The sequence below is a fragment of the Falco cherrug genome, chromosome 4, assembly GCF_023634085.1.
Source record: "Falco cherrug isolate bFalChe1 chromosome 4, bFalChe1.pri, whole genome shotgun sequence".
NCBI lineage: Eukaryota > Metazoa > Chordata > Aves > Falconiformes > Falconidae > Falco > Falco cherrug.
In genome coordinates, this window is record NC_073700.1 from 45,329,955 (window position 1) to 45,349,224 (window position 19,270).

At 56.9% G+C, this 19,270-nt stretch overlaps 2 protein-coding genes across 2 annotated transcripts in view; both read left to right on the forward strand.

Annotated features, from left to right (window-relative positions):
* Positions 1–7,339, forward strand: part of ELL (elongation factor for RNA polymerase II) — a 54,695-nt gene extending 47,356 nt beyond the window's left edge. Inside the window, exons 9-12 of the mRNA XM_055707854.1 lie at positions 1,462–1,528; positions 3,442–3,613; positions 4,518–4,562; positions 5,561–7,339. Of these exons, the coding sequence (XP_055563829.1) occupies positions 1,462–1,528; positions 3,442–3,613; positions 4,518–4,562; positions 5,561–5,665 (389 nt within the window). The 3' untranslated portion in view covers positions 5,666–7,339. The remainder of the gene's footprint in view (positions 1–1,461; positions 1,529–3,441; positions 3,614–4,517; positions 4,563–5,560) is intronic.
* Positions 7,340–13,551: 6,212 nt separating this feature from the next.
* On the forward strand, positions 13,552–19,158 carry ISYNA1 (inositol-3-phosphate synthase 1). The gene is given in 14 exon segments (XM_055709583.1): positions 13,552–13,705; positions 15,001–15,125; positions 15,206–15,223; positions 15,225–15,284; positions 15,286–15,369; positions 15,580–15,709; positions 15,785–15,978; positions 16,076–16,225; positions 16,305–16,520; positions 16,598–16,762; positions 16,834–16,947; positions 17,036–17,253; positions 18,405–18,579; positions 18,581–19,158. Coding segments are annotated over 13 exon segments (1,809 nt in total). The 5' UTR covers positions 13,552–13,705; positions 15,001–15,011; the 3' UTR covers positions 18,752–19,158.
* The last annotated feature ends 112 nt before the right edge of the window (positions 19,159–19,270 follow it).

Here is a 19,270-nt window from a genome sequence, read left to right on the forward strand (position 1 = left end):
GGCTCGCATCTCAGTTGGGATCTTTTCCTTACTTCATGTGGATAGCGTGGGCCTAATCCTGCTCCTTTTGGCCACAGCAAATGGCTGACAGCCTACCCCCGGTCCCCCTTGGGCCAGGGGCTGCAGGGAAGCGAGTTTCTCCTGGGAGGGTGGTTCCAGGCCGTGGGAGGACCTTTGGGGTCCTTTCAGCAGTCAGTAGATGGCACTCACAGGCAAAATAAAACCTTCTTTTCTCCCTTTTTCCTCCATGATGTTCCTTCCCCATGTTCTGCCTCTTTCACGCTGGTGGTCAGGTAAGGACAAAAGCAGAACTGCCTGCAAACGTTTGCAGGAGGAATTTGAGACTGGGAATTTGACATTGGATTTCTCTGCCATTCTTCCGTTCTGCTCAGGAAAATCTTACTGTGGAAATTCAGAGAAACATCAATATTTTTTATTTTTTTTTCAAAAGATGCAATCGGGTTATTGCTTTTACATGCTGGTACCTATTGGGCGTTTCATGCTCCCTACAGTTTGTCTGGGGTGACAATTTTAAAGTAGGAGTGTAGGGATGGATGAGGCTTCTGGGGAAATCGTGCAGTCAGGGTACTGCTTGGGCAGAGTAACAGACTTGGAAGGAAGAAAAAATGCTTTTGCAAAGCAGTTGAGTTAAATCCTTTGCAGCCTTCTCCACTTGCCTCTTATTTTGCTGCCTTCTCGTGGGTGCAGTTGACTTTTTGATAGGACTTTCAGTATAAGACACAGTTTGAGAAATACCTTTTTTCAAACCTGTATCCAGCTGCTTTCTTCCTACATGTTAATAACACAGTTTGGTTTACGTTGAGGATGGAGATCCAGAATCCCGTTCTTCCTGAGGTCTTTGGTCCCTTCACTTAAACTCCTCAACGTTCTTTGCTGAGCCTTGCTTGATTCATGTTTCTTCAACTTCTCAGAGCGGAGAGCGCTTTGATTTGTCTGCAGGGCAGGAGAGCTATTTGAGGAAAAAGCTGCATGCCTTATAAACCTCTCCAGTGTAGCCTGTAGGAGTCTGGAATATTAATAGTAGGAATCTGAACCTGGAGTATTAATAGTAGCGATCTATATAGTATGGAAGCGGGAGAAAAAAATTTGCACCTTGCTCAGCTCTGTTTTGCTCATCATAAATTTGTTTTGCACTTAGCAGTGGTGCTATCGGTGTTACCCTGCCCTGCAGGCAGTGTTTATAAACCAGTTAAGTTTTTTTTTTGTCAATGAGTGCATTGGCTTGTGTTGATATTGTTTGGCTGACAGACAAATATTAGAGAAGCCTTGAAGTTTCAACCACCTTATTGTGGATTTTCTCTTTGTCAGTTCAAAGCAAAATACAAATCCCTTAGAATTCGATAAACTGTATATTGCAAATAAGCTTATGAATCTGAGGTTTAATTACATAGAGCTTTAAAGTTTAAGAATGTCTCTAAACAAGTTCTCTTTTTTTTTCAGGTTTAAATGGAACATGCAATAATTCTAGTGTACCAACATCAACTTCAGAAATGCCAGATTATTTGTTGTAAGTACATTTATCAGTTGCTTCATCATTTTGGGATCATGTTTCAAGCTAAAAATCACAATGTACTGAGGACTTTTGTTGGACTTTGTGTTACTTGATAGAACTCTGTAAGGTGGATTTAAAAAAAAAAAACCCAAACAAATGGAAGAGTAAATCCAGCTTTGCAGATAGTTCTTGAGACTAAACTTGGTATCAGGTCTGTTCTTACCTCCTCATGGAGTTCAAGGTTATCTTCTTATGAACTGACTATTGAAGTACTTCAAGAAACATCGTGTACCTTGAAGGGGTTTGGAAAGGATTAAATATCTCCGTGTTACAGTTGGAAACTTTGAAAGGAAATTATGTGCTTTGATGTTTTGGAAGACAGGGCAAGAAAGGATTTTCAGAGGTTAGCTCATTCTTCCCCAGTTCAGAGCCAAGATCATCTACATAAACCAGTGAAATATTCTTCATGGGGAGGTGATAACCCGTGGGTTAGGATGCGAGTTGTTTCACCTCTTGACTTTTAATCAGATCCCCTTGAGGTTAATTAAACAATATACTTCTCTGCTGAAGCACAAAAATCCTTGCGCGTAAAGCCAGAAATCTGCATAAAACCAAACCTGTTATGAACAAAGCTGTGATAGGGAAGAAGTGTAGCTGTGGGTGATACTTTCTGTGCACATCTCAGCCTGGATTGTTAATGCCACCAGATCTGGTTTGGCTGTGCTGTGATCACTTGGAGGGAAGAGGAGGAGGAGGAGGCGGCATCCACTCTGCTCTGCAGGAGCAATCACTGGAGTTGACTGGAGGATATATAGGGTTCTTGTATGGTTACAAAACTGGTTTGCTGGGCAGTATAAACCATACAACTGCTTTGAGTTGACATTTCTAGTACCATTCAGAAGAATGTGGATGGCTGGTGGGGTTTTTTTTTCCCCCCTCTGCAACAGATGTACTGATTCCCCCCCCCCCATAGGGGGATATTACAGCTCCTCGGTCTGTCTCCAAAGAAATAATGTAAGGTTTGTGACCCGTAAGGTCTGTTGTCTCGCCTTTTGGTACGATCTGACTGTTCTGATCATGGAGGCATGTTTCGTACTGGTGAGAACAACCTATGTCATTGTAGCGTGTGTCTTGTGTAGGCACTTATTTATACCAGCCCCTAGCGAGGAGTTAGGTCTTGGAAGGCTAGAGTGCATTTAGGTTAGAGTGAAAATTTCCCCTTAATTTGATACTTAACTTAGCTTGTAAGGTGGCAAATTAGAGTCATCACGTGCAAAGAGATGAGTTTTACCATCAGAGAGGCTGCTGGGCTTTCTGCGATATGTCAGGTTTAATGGCTTTTGGTTGAGCTGAGTAACTTTCAGAGGTGCATCTGTTAAACTTGAGCTCTTGTGTTGCCTTCCATTCACGTTGGGTGTCTTCAGAAGGTAGTGGAAATACAGTCAGTCTATTCAACGTGGTTTCTTGTCATGCGCTTGCCACATAATTGTACTGTGAGCATTTTGCAATGATAGCTGAATGCTTTTTGTGTTCCTTTAAAGACTCTTAACACTGGAAGCATCGTATTCCTGCTGTTCCAATGTCTGGCACAGATGCAGAACTCCATGTTCTGTGGTACAGCAGGAGTTAGAAAAGCTGTAGCCATGCTATCTGAACGTCCTCCTACACCCTCAGCTGCTCCCAGGCTTTGCTGTACCTGCATATTCCACCCTATCTGGCATAGATAGGAAATTGTGGGAGCAAACGCTCGCTTGTTGTGTGCAGAGGTCAAGGCAATAATATCCTGATAGTTACCTCTGTGGTGCTATAATGCGAGTCGTAAGAGACGGTATCTGTTTTCAGATGGAAGACTTACCCTGGTTTTGGCATAGCAGTATTTGTGCTGTCTGGAGAGAAGACTTACTAAACCAATTAATTTCTCCCTGCAGAAAATACGCAGCCATTTCCTCTTCGGAGCAGCGTCAGAGTTACAAAAATGACTTCAATGCAGAATACAATGAGTACAGAGACTTGCATGCCCGGATAGAGAGGATAACTCGACGGTTTACGCAGTTAGATGCCAAGCTGAAGCAGCTTTTGCAGGGCTCTGAAGAGTACAAGGTAGAAACAGAAATACATCTTTTGAAAAGCCTGTTCTGCAAGTGGCAATGCTACAGCTTGTTTTAGTTGCTCTGTACGTGGGGCTGTTTGGGATGGGTCGGTGTTAAAAAGGTACTGCCCAGAGTCCAGAACTGGGGGATGCAGAACGTGCACACAGCTGACAGCTTTGTAGGCTGTTCTTAAAACAGCTCTGTGTTCTTTCGTTTTCAAGCTGGAGCACACATCATGGTACTTGTTGACAAGGAAAGGCCTCAGTGAGACAATTGGCGTCTTTAGCCAAAAGCTGCTGGAAGCTATTAGTGTATCCCAGCCAGAAAACTCATATTCGCACATATGGTAGCATATCAGGGCTGGAAGGGGAGTTAGTACGGGGTCATCTGTTTCTCTGGAATCTTTGATCTTAATAATGTAGCATTATTCGACTTGTCAAACTGATTTTAAAAGAGCTTTAACTATTCATTATCTTGAGAAAGTAAGTCTCATTGAGTATAACAAACAGATTTTTACAGAGCACCTACTGTACTAAGCACATTTTCCTCCACCAAACATCCTTCCCCTCTCTTTGAGAAGTTCAGTGATTCCTCACTGTTTTTATATCTCGAGGAAAAATTAGTCTGAGCTTTGGAGGAAATGTCAATTATTCTGCCAGCCCGAGTGCTGGTTACAGGTAGTTCTCATGGCTGGGGAATGGGGCCCGATCCTTCCAATGCTTCTGGTGTCAGCACCAGCATAGTTGTGGAGTCGATGAGGTTGGTTGTAGCCATCGGATCTCATGGGGGAAGTTGTGGAGGGCGTCAGTTTTGGTTGGTGTTTACGGTGAGCCATCAGTAAGTGCTTGCCTCCTGCAGTAGGCTGCAGGGCTGTTGGATCTTTAGAAAATAATAAGCTATCTTTTCCTTTCTAGACCATCCATGATCAAATTTTACAGGAATATCGGAAAATTAAAAAGGTAAGTAACAATAGTCGGCCACAAAAAAGGCTTTTGGGTGGTGCCCCTAGTGTGACTGAAAGAGATGGGTGCTTGCCAAGTGAACCACTTGGTCGCTGAAGCATTCTGGCAGATCTTTGTTCAGCTTGAGCTTGTCCAAGAAGTGGTCCCTTCCCAGATCGGAAAGGGTTTGGGGGGAGTTGAGGCTGCTCCTTGGATCCTGGGGAGCATTCAGCTGTGTTAGTGCCATGCTAGCACAAGAATAATGTGTTGAATTAGTGCCTTTACCCTGTCAAGTGAAAGAACAGTTTGTATTTCAGATGCACGGGCTGAGTGATAACAGGATCCTCCAGGTCTTGGGGTCTGCTGATAGACGGGGCACGATGTGAGCGCAGTCTCTAGTATGAATCACTTGGGTACACAGTCCCCTGCGGGGCTCAGCATGGCTTTTTGGTGTGTTTGGTGTATTCTGCACGCAGAATACTTTACATCTCTGTGCGTATATGTAAAGCATCTATACACCAGGCGTGGTTTGTTTGGGTGTTGTTTTTTTTTTCTTTAAACTGTGAATATGGTTCTGAGCCCTGGCATCCTGAGGGATTTAGGAGCTTTTTGGCGAGATTCCGTGTGTGTTGCAAGTTCATCTTTGTTTTAAAGCTCCCAGGCTTGCACAATTCAGTGCTAACGTGGGGGCAAAGGGCAGGTGATGCTTGCTGGAAGCGAATGTGTGTGGCCCAGCTGCTCCATGTTGGGCTGAGCCTCTCTCGAGGTGTGCTCCTTTCCCTGTGATGAGGCTCCTGGAACTGGGTATTGATGGAAAGGGATTCTGTTCTTTGCCTTGTTTGAGCAGAGTAGGTCCGTTTTTAAACAGGTACCTACTCCTCCAGCTAGAAGAGCTTCATTCCTTGATCATATGTATTTATGCTCAGAGGTGTGATAGCCTCGTCTGGGTTCAGCACAGGTGTCACCAAGTTCTGAAGAATTGCCTTCCATCACTGCATTTTCATTTTTCTTTACAGACTAATCCAAATTACAGCCAAGAGAAGAACCGCTGCGAATACCTCCACAACAAACTGGCTCATATTAAAAAACTGATAGCAGAGTATGACCAACAGCAGTTCTAGCTGGCACTGATTTGGACTGGGTAGGGCAAAAAAAGTCACCTGGACATTACGTTCCCTTCTATACAACTAGATTCCTTTCAGAGATGAGCATTAATTCCTCATGGTTGAAGAATATGAGGATTACCTAAGATGCTGAATCTATCATGTCCACGTCTGAGCCGGGTTGCGAGCCCAGTGCCTGGCATGGTCTTCTCGAGTTTTAGCCTCTCTGAATGTTGGAATGTAACAAATGAAAAAAAAAAAAAAAAATCTGCTTATTTGAAGCCAGCGTTTGACACTTAAGGGAAAACTTGCCTAAAGCGAACGAAGCTCCCAAAGGTTAAGAATCAGTAGTTTTCATGGATTAAAGTTTGGCATGAAGTGTAATTACCCCTGGCCCAGGTCCACTGGGTTACTTGTCCTTCAAATGGTGAGGAACTGGAATGCTGCTAGGTGACCTCCTTCTCTGGCACCTGCGACTGTTCATATGCAAGCTGTCTGCTCTACATGGCACCGCGTTAAATACACCAAGTACCCAGAGCTCTCGTTGTTTGTTCCTGCTTTTGTCATCTCTGGTGTGTGCTCTCTTGAGGTGGTTGTGTCAGTAGGAGGGGATCAGCCCAGGGATCTGCGCTGAGTGCCTTGTGCAGTGCAGAGGTGGATCCCTCATGTAAAAAAAAAACAAAAACAAAAAACAAAAAAAACCCCAAACCCAACAAAAAAAACCACCACCAACAGCAACAAAACAAAAAACCCGAAAACCCAATTTTTTTTATCCGCTTGTGCGTTTGGAAGCAGCAGGTGTAAGCGTTTTGCAGTGGCCTCTCCAGCATGCGCAGTCCAGTCTGCCTGCATTAACCTTCACATACCAATGCTGGGAAGATTGAGACCTGTCTGTCTTTGACTTTTATAATTTTATACCAAGGCAGCCAATTTTATTAATTGCTAATGAGACTATGGTCTATTTTTGTATAAAGAAAAAAAAAAGCATCTTTTTCTAAAACTGTGCCTCCCTTTTCCTTTTAGGCCAAGTGTTTCAGAACCTTTCCTGTCTTATAACTGCAGTATTACTAAAGCTTATCGGATAGTTACCCAGAGAAGTTATTTTATTACCTGTACTGACCCATAAGGGGGAGGGGAGGGTGGGGGGTGGGGAATGCGATGCTTTCTTCTGGTTTTTTTTGTGTATTTCCAAAGAAGCAGCAGCAGAAAATCATTCTCAGAACAGGCACCCAAGCGTGAGAGAAGTAAGGTAGCATTTTCCCATGCGGGTCACTTCCACTGTTGTGCTTTATCTAGCCAGCTTCTTGGTGCAGTCTTTCTTCTGGATTTTTTCTTTTTTTTTTTTTTTTTCTTTTGGACTTGAAGGGAACATTTTTAGAGTATGGCCAGGGTGTGAGAAACACTCCAAAAAGCACAAAGGTGTCCTTTAACTCTGCAATTTCTTTCTCTCCCCTCTCCCCTTTTAATCCTGCCAGCCTGTGTGATTTGACTTCTTCCCGCTTCCGTTTATCTCAAAGTAAAGGATTACTTTCCTGTGGCGTCTCCTTCCACTGGAGGTTGCACTGAAGAGTCTTTCACCCTTTGAAGGAGCGGAATGGCAGAGTTAAGGAGGGAAACAGTTCTTGCACAAGGAGTTTTTTCTGCCCCAAAACAAGTGGGTCCATCTGCTGTATTTAAAAAAAAAAAAAATAATTAAAATTCCATTCTGGCTAGATTGGTTTTGCTGCATCATCCAGCCAGGGCCACAGCTTTGCTTTGTCGCTTCCAGTGTTCTGAGTTTCTCTCCCCGCTGTGTTGCATCCAGCGCTCGCCAGGACTTTGCCATCCCGTTCTTCAAACGAAAGCTGATGGCTGAAGGGCCGCAGCTGAGCTGTGCATTGCTGGTCTGGCGACCCTCTGGCCCTGCTCCGCAGACTGCCACGGACAGCCACGGCTTTTCCACTGCTCCGCAAAACCAACCAGTTGAGCAGCGGAGGGGGGAAGAGGTGCAGTGTCTAAGGAGCGCGGTGGTCCGTAGGGTGAGCACTCTGGAGAGCCTCGCTAGGGAAGCCCCGATGAGCATCTCGGGGCTTGGGGAATGCTTTGGTCCCATCTGTTCTCTCCCAAGATGACTGGAGGTTAGGGAGCGGGTGCTTTTGTGGCCAGACCTGTTTGTGTAACACTGCCTGTCTCTGGCACTCCTGCTCATCAGGGAAAGCTGGAGAGTATGTTGAGAGTCAAAGGCAAGGAGCTTTTGTCCCAAAAACTTTGTCCCTCTGCTCGGTGGGGTCTTGCCACCTGGCTGGTGCATGAGTTTCTTCAGCAGCAAGTGATGGCTGGTGGGTGATGCCTGACCGAGCTCAAGCCTCGCATATGCTCGGATCTCAGCAGCCCTCCCGTCGCTGGGAATTTGTGCACCACGGTGGATTCACTGGAGCCACGGGGCTCTGGGAGGGGGCATGAGGCTGTGCGGAGGGATCTGGGATGCCGCGCTCTCTCAGACCTGCTGTGAGATTTGTCACTGCAAAACCCAGCCGGTGCCAGACCTATGAGCAGCATCACCAGCCAGTGGTGACACGTGCGGTGGTTTCGGTGGCCAGGCTGAACTTCCCAGCATCCGCCTGGCAGCGTGCGGAGCCACGGGGCTCGGTGGGACTTCGGCCCTGACTGCGGTGCGTGAGGAGCCCACAACTCGGATGGCAGAAGACGCAGCAGCTACAGACCCAGGATGAGTAAATTCTTCCATGGAAACACTTCTCCTTCTGATCCTTAATATTTTGAATGGGGTTTTTTTGTTGCTTTGGGGTGGGAGGGGGATAGAGATGGATCTCAATCTTTATACATCTGCTATAAGATATTTTTGCAAACAGAGTTGTATACAAAGATGTATTGTGTACATTTACATGTATATTCTGGAACTTCTAAAATTTGAATATAAAAACTGAAAATATTTAATGAATATCCAAACTGTGAGACCCAATTAGCATTCAACAAATTTCTGCTTCACTTTTCTTTTGGACTGTGTTAAAGAATTGTAGTCGAATCTGCCTTTTTTTTTTTTTTTTTTTTTTTAGAGATTATGAAGCTAGGCAAATTTTGTGCTTTTTGGGTTAATAGAAACCAGTTCTAGGTGATTAAGTATGATCTTAACTTATTGATACTGTGTTTTACTTTGTAATATTGTACTGTGGATAAAACTATATTGAGCCATGGAGTTGGAGTTTACAAAAGAGCTTTTCACTTTGCCAAAATGTTACAATTTAAAGGCAGCATAGTCTTCAGCTTTCCTAATCTTTTCTTAAGAGCTAGTGTCCTTTTTTGTACACTAAAAAGCTGAATGCTGATTTTGCAACATATAATAAATTCACTGTATTGGAAAACAAGCAAACAATAAGGTTGTATATTTCTTTTCAGTGCTGCTTACTGCAAGAAAACTCAAAAGGGAAAGGTGATAAATGGCTGGCGTGGAGTTTGAAAGCAGGAAGCTTAAAGGAACCGAGGCAGTTGAGTGAGTTAAAGTATCAGAGCAGTAGGTAAGAAACACGAGAAAAGAAGAGGCGCTTGGTGTGGGCCGCCCATTTTTCTAGCCGCTTGCCGTATGCGGGAAGAGCTGTGGCCCCAAGCCGCTGCTGCAGGGCTGAGGGGATCGGCATCTCCAGCCCTTGCCAGGAGCTCCGCTCTTCCCACTCCAGTGGCCTTAGCACCCCGGTGGTTTGGGGGGGGGGAAAGCTGCTTTTGGAGAGGCACCCACCGCTGGTGTCAGCGGGGAGCTTGAGGGGAGCCTGGAGGGTGCGGGAGGTAGGCAGGGGGTGGTGCTGGCAGGCGAGGCCCTCGCCGCTTCCCGTGGGATCGGTGATGCCGGAGCTTCTCAAGTTCTGTGGTGCTTTCTGACAGCGCGTAACTCCCGAGGAGGGTCCAGACCTGGTTCAGGTGCTGTGCCCCTGCGGAGGGGGCTGCCGCCTTTCCCTCCTGGTGAGCCGAGCTGGCTTTGACGTCTGAGCTCACTCACGTGGGGGGTGAGTCACATCCGTGGGGAGCTGGAGAAGGGACGTCAGTGCTGCCAGAGCAGCAAGGTGGGGATGAGCCTGGTGCAGGTGCTGCCTGTCCACGCTGCCGGAGCTCCTACCTCCACCTGCAGGTCTGAATCATCCAGCTAAAGCTTGGGATGCAGGTAGCATCCCTCTCCCTCTCTTCTGCTGTCGCGATGGCTGCTTGCCCTGATCTTAGCTCCTGTGGCATCCCTGGGTCTGCTGCTCGTGCTGGCTGGAGCAGGCATAGGGGGAGCATGTAAAACCACTCCGGTAACCGCTCAGTAGCAGAATGCCCTCTGTCTCTGCTTCCCTTCCGTGGTTGCTGTGCTGCCTGCTTTGGGATCCCCTCCTCTCACAGGCACAGGGTCGCTGGTCTTGAGACCCGAAGTGCTGGCAGTAGATCTGGTTGATCCACCGGTGTACGTAATGAGCCCGTGTGCCTCTGCAGCTCACCTTGCTTTTGTGTGGGATTCTGCATTCTACCCCCAAAACGGCAAAATACATGAAAGGTGAAAGTATCCAGCACTCTGGTGACATCTTACAGCCGTCTTGGCTGGGGTTTTTTTGAAGGTGAGGGAAACAGGGAGGTGTCTGCTCCGTCCTGTGGCGCCAGCCTTGACCTTGGAGCTGCCCCACCAGCAGGAGCACCCGTGCAGGGAGGCGATGCTCCCGTGGCCGGTGAGGGTTTGCTCCCATGGGACATGCGGTTACACAGCAAGCGCCAAGGCGCGCTGGTTGAGCTGATGCTCTTGCAAATCCCCAAATGATCAAGCTTTTGGTTCCCAATGCTGCCTCTGAGCCAAGCTCTGCACCCTGGGCCCCCTCGTACCGTCTTGGGTTCCTCACTTGCCTGAGCTGGGTTACCCTGGGGTGCCCATCTGAAGGGCAGGGTGTGCGTGGGACACGGGACGCTTGCGCAGGAGGGGTCCCCGTCCCCTCCTGTCCCAGCTTTCCTGGGGAATTCCTCTGAACCGCTGGCAGCTCCTGCTCTGGCTGGAGTCACGCACTGAGCTCATTAACTCGGAGCTGCCCCAGTGGAAATTTACTGGCTGGGTCTGCTGTGCCAGAGCCAGCCCGGCGCTGCCGCCTTATCTGCGCCCGGGCGGGAGCGCAGGGACCGCAGCGATGGGGGGCTGAGGGGCAGCATCGCTTCCAGGCTGCATCCCTGGGTCCTGGGTGCCGAGGCCGAGCTGGCCAGGCAGGTTCAGGGGGACCTGGTCATTCAGGTCACACCTGGGGGAAGTGTCACTTTGCACCGTGTGGGGCACACGCTGCCCTTCAGTGGGGGTCACGCAGGGGTGGGCAGGCGGGGATGACCCCCAGCGTCCTGGCTGCCCCAGGCAGGTTGGAGGGATGCTCGGGAGCATGGAAAAAACGCGGTGGGTTTTTCCCATGCACCTTTTGGTGGCGGCTCCTTTGCAGGAGGAAGCTCATCAGAATAATTTGTCCTTGACATGGTCGGGTGGTTGGTCGGTCCCTCTCGCAAGAGCAGCTGCTGCACCTCCACCAAGGAGTGCGGCCACCCCACAGCATGTGTCCCTCTGCCCCTTTCCATGCGTGGGTCCAACCTTGGGCATCCCACCGGTGTGGGATGGCGTAGGGATAGGGAGGAGAGGACGATGAGCTGTGACCAGCTGACGCAGGTGAAGATAACGAAGGGTCAGAGCTGGGGGATTGTTTTACACGAGGGAAAAAAAACCCAACAGAGAACAGAGGGAAGCGTGGCCGGGGCTGCTCGTGTCCGTGATGCATCAAGCTGGGGCTGCTTGGCTTGACCTGCGGGGGGGGGGGGGGGGGTCCTGCATGTGTCCCCCCATGGCTGAGCCCCTTTGCAGGGCATCGAGCATCCCTGCTGGCATCCCCACCTCGTGCAGAATCAGGCCCTGAACCTGCTTATAATGAACCACCGGGGCGTTTGTGCTGCAACGGGGGGCTCCTGGGGATGGGGGACTGCTTGGTGGCCCGGATACCCATCCCTTGGGCTGGGGTGTGTGGGGGGGTGGCCACCATTGCTGGGGGGCTGCCGGGGTGGGGGCTTGGTGGCCCGGATACCCATCCATCCCTCGGGCTGGGGTGTGGGGGGGTGGGCACCATTGCTGGGGGGCTGCCAGGGTGGGGGCGGGGGCTTGGTGGCCCGGATACCCATCCTTCGGGCTGGGGTGTGGGGGGGTGGGCACCATTGCTGGGGGAGCGGGGCCGGTCGCTATGGCTGCGCGGCGCGCCTGGCCCCCCGCCAGCCCCCCTGGCCCCCCGCCAGCCCCCGGCAGCTGGGGAGCGAAGGCGCTGGGCGGGCGGCCCGGGCTGCCGGCCCATGGCCGCGATGGAACAAGGGAGCCCCGCTGCTGCGGTGCCGAGCGTGGGAGGAGTGGGAAGGGACGAGGGAAGGAACAATGGTGGGAGTTACGGGAGGGGGGCAACGAGGGGAAAGAAGAAAAAAAAAAAAAGAAAAAAAAAAAGGGAAATAAAAAAAGGAGGAGGAAAAAAAATAAAAAAAAGGAAAGCAGTGGAAAAATACCAGTTCTGGGCCCCTGGCAGCGCTGCCCGGACCCTCCCCGCCCCAGGATTATTGTACAAAGAAATGTTATTTTTGTTTCAATAATTCGCTGAGGCACTGGCATTCCTGCGCGGGGCTCGCGCCGTCCTCCCGCGCGGCACCAAGGGACCATTGTTCTGCCTCCCCCGCGGGGGGCACGGCCCCGGCCCCCGGCCCCCCACAGCCCCCGGCCCGCCGCCCCCGTAGCCCCCCACAGCCCCCCATAGCTCCCGGCCCGCCGGCCCCGATAGCCCCCCCATAGCGCCCCCCCGCCCCCCACAGCCCCCGGCCCATCGATCCCCACCGCCCCTGGCCCGCCGTGCCCCCCCTGCGCACACCGCCCCCGGCCCGCCGTGCCCCCGGCCCCCCACCGCCCCACCGTGTCCACTACTGCCCCGGGCCCCCCGTCCCTGCCGTGACCCCCTCCCCACCGCCCCCGCCACCTCCCCCCGCGGCAGGTGCCCCCGCGGCCGGCCCCGCTGGGTCCCGTCCCGCTGGGGGGTGCGGGGCGGTACTGGGGTGCCCCCCGCAGCCCGGCCCGCGGGCGGGTGGGTGGGTGGCGCGGAGCGGAGCTGCCCCCGCCGCCTGCGGGGAGCGGGCGTGGGGAAGGGGCCGGGGCCCGCCCGGGCGGCGCTGCGGCCCCGGGGGCCCTTTGGAGCGGGGCCGGGCCATTGAAAGGCGGCCGGGGCCGGGGGAGGAGGCGGGGGGGCGGCCGCGGCCCCTCATACCGCGCTGCCATGGCCGGGGGGGGCTGCGGCGTGTCCCCCCCCCCCCCCCCGGCTGCCCGGGCTGGGGGCTCTGCACGGGCGGGGGCGTACCCGGGGTAGCGGGGGGGGGTGCCCGGGCCTGGGAGCTGCACGGGGCGGGGGGGGGGGGCTGCGGGGTGCTGGTACCGTGGCCTTTGGGGTGCCCATGCTGGGGGCTGCAGGGGGCTGGGGGGTGCCAAGGGCTGCGGGGTGCCCTTTCTGGGGACAGCAGAGTGCCGGGGCGCTGGGGGGTGCCCTGGGGACTGGGGGTGCCGGGGGGCTGTGAGTGCCGGGGGCTGCGGGGTGCCCCCGCCGGGGGGTCGCGGGGTGCGGGGGTGCCGGTGCCGGGGGCTGCGGGACGCCGGGGCAGCCAGTGGCCGGAAGGCGGCGGCGGGACCCCCGGCCCGGTCCCGGCACCGGCGCCACTTCCCCTTCCCGGGTCAGCGGCCGCTGCCCCCCGCCGGCGCCTCCCGCTCCCGCCGCCCCCCCCCCCCGGTAACAGCCGCCGCCGGCGCCCGGGGCCGCCCCGCACCTGCCGCGGGGCCGGGGCCGGGGGGGGCCGGGGGGGTCGGGGGAACCGGGCGGGGGGGCCGGGGCACGTGCGGGGGGGCGCGGGGCCGGTTGGGGGCGGGGCGGGCGGGGCGGGCGGGGCCTGGGAGCCGATTAAGCGGCGGGAGCCGGGGCGGCCGCAGCCGCGATCGCACCATCCCCCGCGGGGCAGCACCGGCCCCGGCTCCGCCACCGGCTCCAGCGCGCCCGGCCCGGCCCGGTGAGTGCCCGCGGGGAGGGCGGGGGCGGCCCCGGGAAGGGGGTCGGTTCTGCGGTCCCGGCCCGTGTCCCCCCCGTGCCCCGCACACGCGGGGGCGCCAGGGTCATCCCCTGTCCCCGTGTCCCCTCTGTCACCCCGGGGGCAGGGACAGCTCAGTCCCCATGTCCCCTACACTCCTTGGCACGCCAGGGTGCTGGGATAGCCCATCCCCCTGTCCCCATGTCCCCTCTGCCACCCCGGGGAGCAGGGTCAGCTCCTGTCCCCATGCCCGCTCTGCCACCCCCGGCTGCTGGGACACCCCGTCCCCATGTCCCCTGCGCCTCTTGATACCTCACAGTGCTGGGACGCCCCGTCCCCCCATCCCCATGTCCCCTCTGCCACCCCTGGTTGCAGGGACAGCTTGGTCCCCATGTCCCCTGCACCCCTTGGCACCCCAGAGTACTGGGACACCCCGTCCCCATGTCCCCTCTGCCACCCCAGGGAGCAGAGACAGCCCGTGTCCCCATGACCCCTCTGCCACCCCGGCTGCAGGGACAGCGCAGTCCCCATGTCCCCTGCACTGTCTGCCACTCCGGGGAGCAGGGACAGCCCCTGTGCCACCCCAAGTTGCTGGGACACTCCCTGTCCTCATGTCCCCTGTGGCACCCTGGGGTGCAGGGACAGGCCCTGTCCCCTGCACACCCTAGCACCCAAAGGTGCTGGGACATCCCCTATCCCTGTGTCCCTTCTGCCACCCCAGGGAGTGGGCACAGCCCTGGTCCCCATGTCCCCTGCACTCTCTGCCAGCCCAGGGTACAGGGACAGCCCCTGGCCCCAAATTCCCCACACTCCTTGGAGCGAGGACACCCTCTGTCCCCATGTCCCCTGTGCCACCCTGGGGTGCTGTGACACCGCCTGTCCCCGTGTCCCCTGGGAGCATCCCTAGTCCCCCATGCCCTCCTGTGCCCCCTGCCACCCCCAGGAGGGGTGACAGCAGTGACAGCCTCCTACCTGCCCCGAGCACGATGGGGACCCTGCACCCTCCTGGCTTGCTGGGGGCTCAGTGAGGTGCTGGGGGGGTGTGGGGCAGTTACACCCCCGTAGCCTGTCCTGGTGCCGCTGCGTGGGCAGGGACGGTGGTGGCAGCCCCGCTGTCACGCTGGGTGGCACCAGGGCAGGGAGCCAACGGTCCCCACCAGCGGCACAGCCTGGCGGGGAGCGGTGCCGGAGCCTGGTCCGGGCAGGGTGGGGGGGCTGGGTGGGGGGGCTCGGCGTGCCAGGCCTGCGGCGCTGACACCCATTCCCTCCTGTTCCAGCTCCAGGAACAATGGCAGAGACATTCCTTGTGGAGAGCCCCGATGTCACGTACAGCAAAGACTTCATTGAGGCCAAGTACACGTACAGCACTGTGCACGTCTGCAAGGAGAACGGTGTCACCAAGGTGCGGGGGGCAGGGGGCTGCCGGGGGGCGCCCCGGGGGGCTCCCCTCATCCCCACGCGTCCCCTCTCTGTGTCCCCCAGGTGCGGCCGTGTTCAACCCCGCTTCACCTTCCGGACGGGGCGGCAGGTCCCTCGCCTGGGGGTGATGCTGGTGGGCTGGGGGGGGCAACAACGGCACCACGGTGACGGCGGCCGTGCTGGCCAACAAGCTGGGGCTCTCCTGGATGACCAAGACGGGGCGCAAGGTGGGTGTCCCTTGTGGGGTCCCAGCCCCCAGGTGTCCTGCAGAGATGGGGACGCTGAGCCCAGCTGCTCCCGTCCGCACCTGGGCCCTGCGCCCCCATCTCCTCCCTGCTGCTGCGGAGGTGGTCTACAGCCCCGGTCCCCTGGTTTGGGGGTGCTGGGGACCCGCTCCTCCTTGCGCCAGCAGCTCATCCATGTGTTCTCCATCCCAGAAAGCCAACTACTACGGCTCCCTGCTCCAAGCCTCCACCGTCTGCCTGGGCACCAGCCCCACTGGCGACGTCTACGTGCCTTTCCGGGACCTGCTGCCCATGGTGCACCCCAATGACATCGTTTTTGATGGTAGGTGGGACACAGGGGGATACCCCGCAATGGGGTGGGGGACCCTGAGCGGTTGGGTCACCTCTTGTCCCCTAGGCTGGGACATCTCCTCGCTGAACCTGGCGGAGGCCATGCGGCGAGCAGAGGTGCTGGACTGGCCGCTGCAGGAGCAGCTCTGGCCCCACCTGGAGAAGCTGAAGCCCCGACCCTCCATCTACATCCCCGAGTTCATCGCCGCCAACCAGGAGGAGCGGGCGGACAACGTCCTCCGTGGGTCCATGGCTGAGCAGGTCCTGGTGGGGCGGTGGCAGCCGGGGGGGACACGCATGGACACAGGCAATGGGGGGGTGCCACCACGCTGATGCGTCCCCCTCGGTGGTGTCCCAGGTGGAGCAGATCCGCCGGGACATCCGGGACTTCAGGGAGACCAGCGGGGTGGACAAAGTCATCGTCCTCTGGACGGCCAACACGGAGCGCTTCTGCGATGTCGTCCCGGGGCTCAATGACACCGCCGACAACCTGCTGCGGGCCATCGAGGTCAGGGGATGGGAGGGGACAGGGTAGGGGGGGTGATGCCAGCACGCCAGCAGTGCTGAGCTGGCCTGTGTCCCCACAGCAAGGCCTGGAGGTGTCCCCATCCACGCTCTTCGCCGTGGCCAGCATCCTGGAGGGCTGCGCCTACATCAACGGCTCCCCCCAGAACACCTTCGTGCCGGGGGTGCTGGAGCTGGCCAGCCAGCGCTGCGTCTTTGTCTGCGGCGATGACTTCAAGTCGGGTCAGACCAAGCTGAAGTCGGTGTTGGTGGACTTCTTGGTGGGTGCTGGACTGAAGGTACGTGGGGACAGGGCAGGTGGGGTGGGGGGACCTGCCTGGGATGGGGGGGTGACCTGCCTGCACGCCCTGCCCAGACCAAGTCCATCGTGAGCTACAACCACCTGGGGAACAACGACGGGAAGAACCTCTCGGCCCCGCAGCAGTTCCGCTCCAAGGAGATCTCCAAGAGCAACGTGGTGGACGACACCGTCCAGGCCAACCCCATCCTCTACGGCCCCCAGGACAAGCCTGACCACTGCGTGAGTTGGGGGCTGGGGACACGTGGTGCCCACGGAGGTGACGGGGCGGTGACGGGGCCGTCGCTTCGCAGGTGGTGATCAAGTACGTGCCCTACGTGGGGGACAGCAAGCGCGCGCTGGACGAGTACACGTCGGAGATCATGATGGGTGGCACCAACACCATCGTCATCCACAACACCTGCGAGGTGCGTGGGGCGGGGGACCAGGCTGTCCCCCGGGGGGGGGAGGGGTGCATCCCCAGGGGGTGGGGCTCACCTCGCTGCCGGCCCGCAGGACTCGCTGCTGGCCAGCCCCATCATCCTGGACCTGGCCATCCTGACGGAGCTGTGCCAGCGCGTCACCTTCTGCACCGAGGCCGACCCCGAGTTCCAGGGCTTCCACAGCATCCTCTCCATCGTCGCCTTCCTCTGCAAGGCCCCGCTGGTGCCCGAGGGCACCCCCGTGGTCAACGCGCTCTTCCGCCAGCGCAGCTGCATCGAGAACATCCTGAGGTACCCGCCGGTCCCCACGCCAGGGGGTGCCCATCCCCCCACCCCGCTGCCCCTTGGGTGGCACCCGAGGCTTGCAGAGGTCCCGGTGCCACCACCAGTGGGTCCCCAGCACCCGTGGGTGCCCGGTGCCTGTGTGTGGGGTGTCCAGAGCCAGTAGGTCCTGGTGATCAGTGCACCCACCGCCTGTGGGACCCAGTGCCTGGGCCACCAGTAGGTCCCAGTGCCTGCGCCACCAGTGGGTCCCCAGCACCCATGGGTGCCCGGTGCCTGTGTGTGGGGTGTCTAGAGCCAGTGGGTGCTGGTGATCAGTGCCTGGGCCACCTAGTGGGTCCCAGTGCCCCCCACCTGTGGGACCCCAGTGCTGGTGTGTCCTGGTGCCTGAAGGCGATGGTCCCAGTGCCAAGGGTGTTCAGTGGTGGTGGGTCCTGGTGCTGCCCAGCACCAATGGGTCCCAGCCTGGCTGAAGCCCCAGTGCCCAGTGGGAGCAGGTCCCAGTGCTCGGGGTGTCCAACACCCACAGACCCTGGTACCTGATGCCCAGAGTGTTCTACACCAGTGGGTCCCAGTGCCCAATGCCTGTGGACCCCAGCATCTGACACCCAGGGGGTGCCCAGCACCAGTGGGTCCCAGTGCCCAATGCTTGTGGGTCCCAGAACCAGTGGGTCCCAATGCCCAGTAGGGTGCCCAACACCAGTGGGTCCCAGTGTCCAATGCCCCAATGCTTTTGGTTCCCAGAACCAGTGGGTCCCAGTACCTCATGCCTAGGGGTTGCCCAGCACCAGTAGGTCCCAGTGCCCACTGCATGGCATGCCCGGGATGCCCAGTGCCTGTGGGTCCCAGAACCCAGGGGTCCCAGTACCTGATGCCCAGGGGGATGCCCAGCACCAGTGGGTCCCAGTGCATGGGGCTCCCAGTACCAGTGGGTCCCAGTGCCCAGTGCATGGGGCTCCCAGCACCAGTGGCTCCCTGTGCCCAGCACCAATGGGTTCTAGTGCCGAATGCATGGGGTGCCCAGCCCCAGTGGGTCCCAGGGCCGTGCCCAGGCTGCCCATCACCGCAGTGTCCCTGGCACTATTGGCTCCTGGCACACGCGGTGCCTTCCCCAGCAGTGGGGTGCCCATCCCTGAGCGCCCCCCTTTCCCCCCCCGCAGGGCCTGCCTGGGGCTGCCCCCCCAGAACCACATGCTGCTGGAGCACAAGATGCAGCGGCCGGTGCCCAGCCCGAAGCGCGCCTGCCCCGGGGGGGCCGCCTGCCCCCTCACCCCCAAGAAGACACCGGCCACCACTCAGCTCAACGGGCACCCCTGCGCCAGCACCCCCCGGCCGGGACCCCCCCGGACCCCCCTCCACATTGACGGAGCCGACTAACAGCGAGCGCCTTTTTGTATTTCGTATCAGCTTTTTAGGGGGGGGGGGGGGGGGGGTGGATTGGGGGGGGGGGGGGGAGGGGTTGGGGGTCTGGAACCTACCCCCCCCCTCCCCAAGTGCTCGGCTCTGACACCAACTCGAAACTGTGAAGCTTTGTACCCGCCAATAAACCCGGAGCAGTGTGGCCCCCCCGCGTCTTGCCTGCTACCGCCCCTCCCCCCCCCTCCCCCGCCCCCCCCCCCGCCCCCCAGCCCTGGGCAAAGCAAGAGCCAAAACACTGGCACCTTCTGAAAAAAAAATCAAATTACATTTATTGATGGGGGGGTGGGGGGTTGTTTTGGGGTGTTTTTTTTTTTATTTTTTGTACTTTTTTTTGTTGTTTGGGGGGGGGCTGTTTTGTTTAGATAAGCAACGGGGGCTCTAAAGGCTCTGGGGACTAGAAATGGGGGGGGGTCCCTACACAGAACGACTATGCCTATGGTGGGGTGCTACCCCTACAGGGGCTGGGGGCTGCCCCCCACCTCGGCGGGGGGGTAAGATAGGGCCCCCCCCAGCACAGGGCTGTACAGAGGAGGGGGCCTGGGTGTGTGGAGGCAGGTTGGGTTGGTTGGTTTTTTTTTTTGGGGGGGGGGGGGGGAGGGAGGGGGCA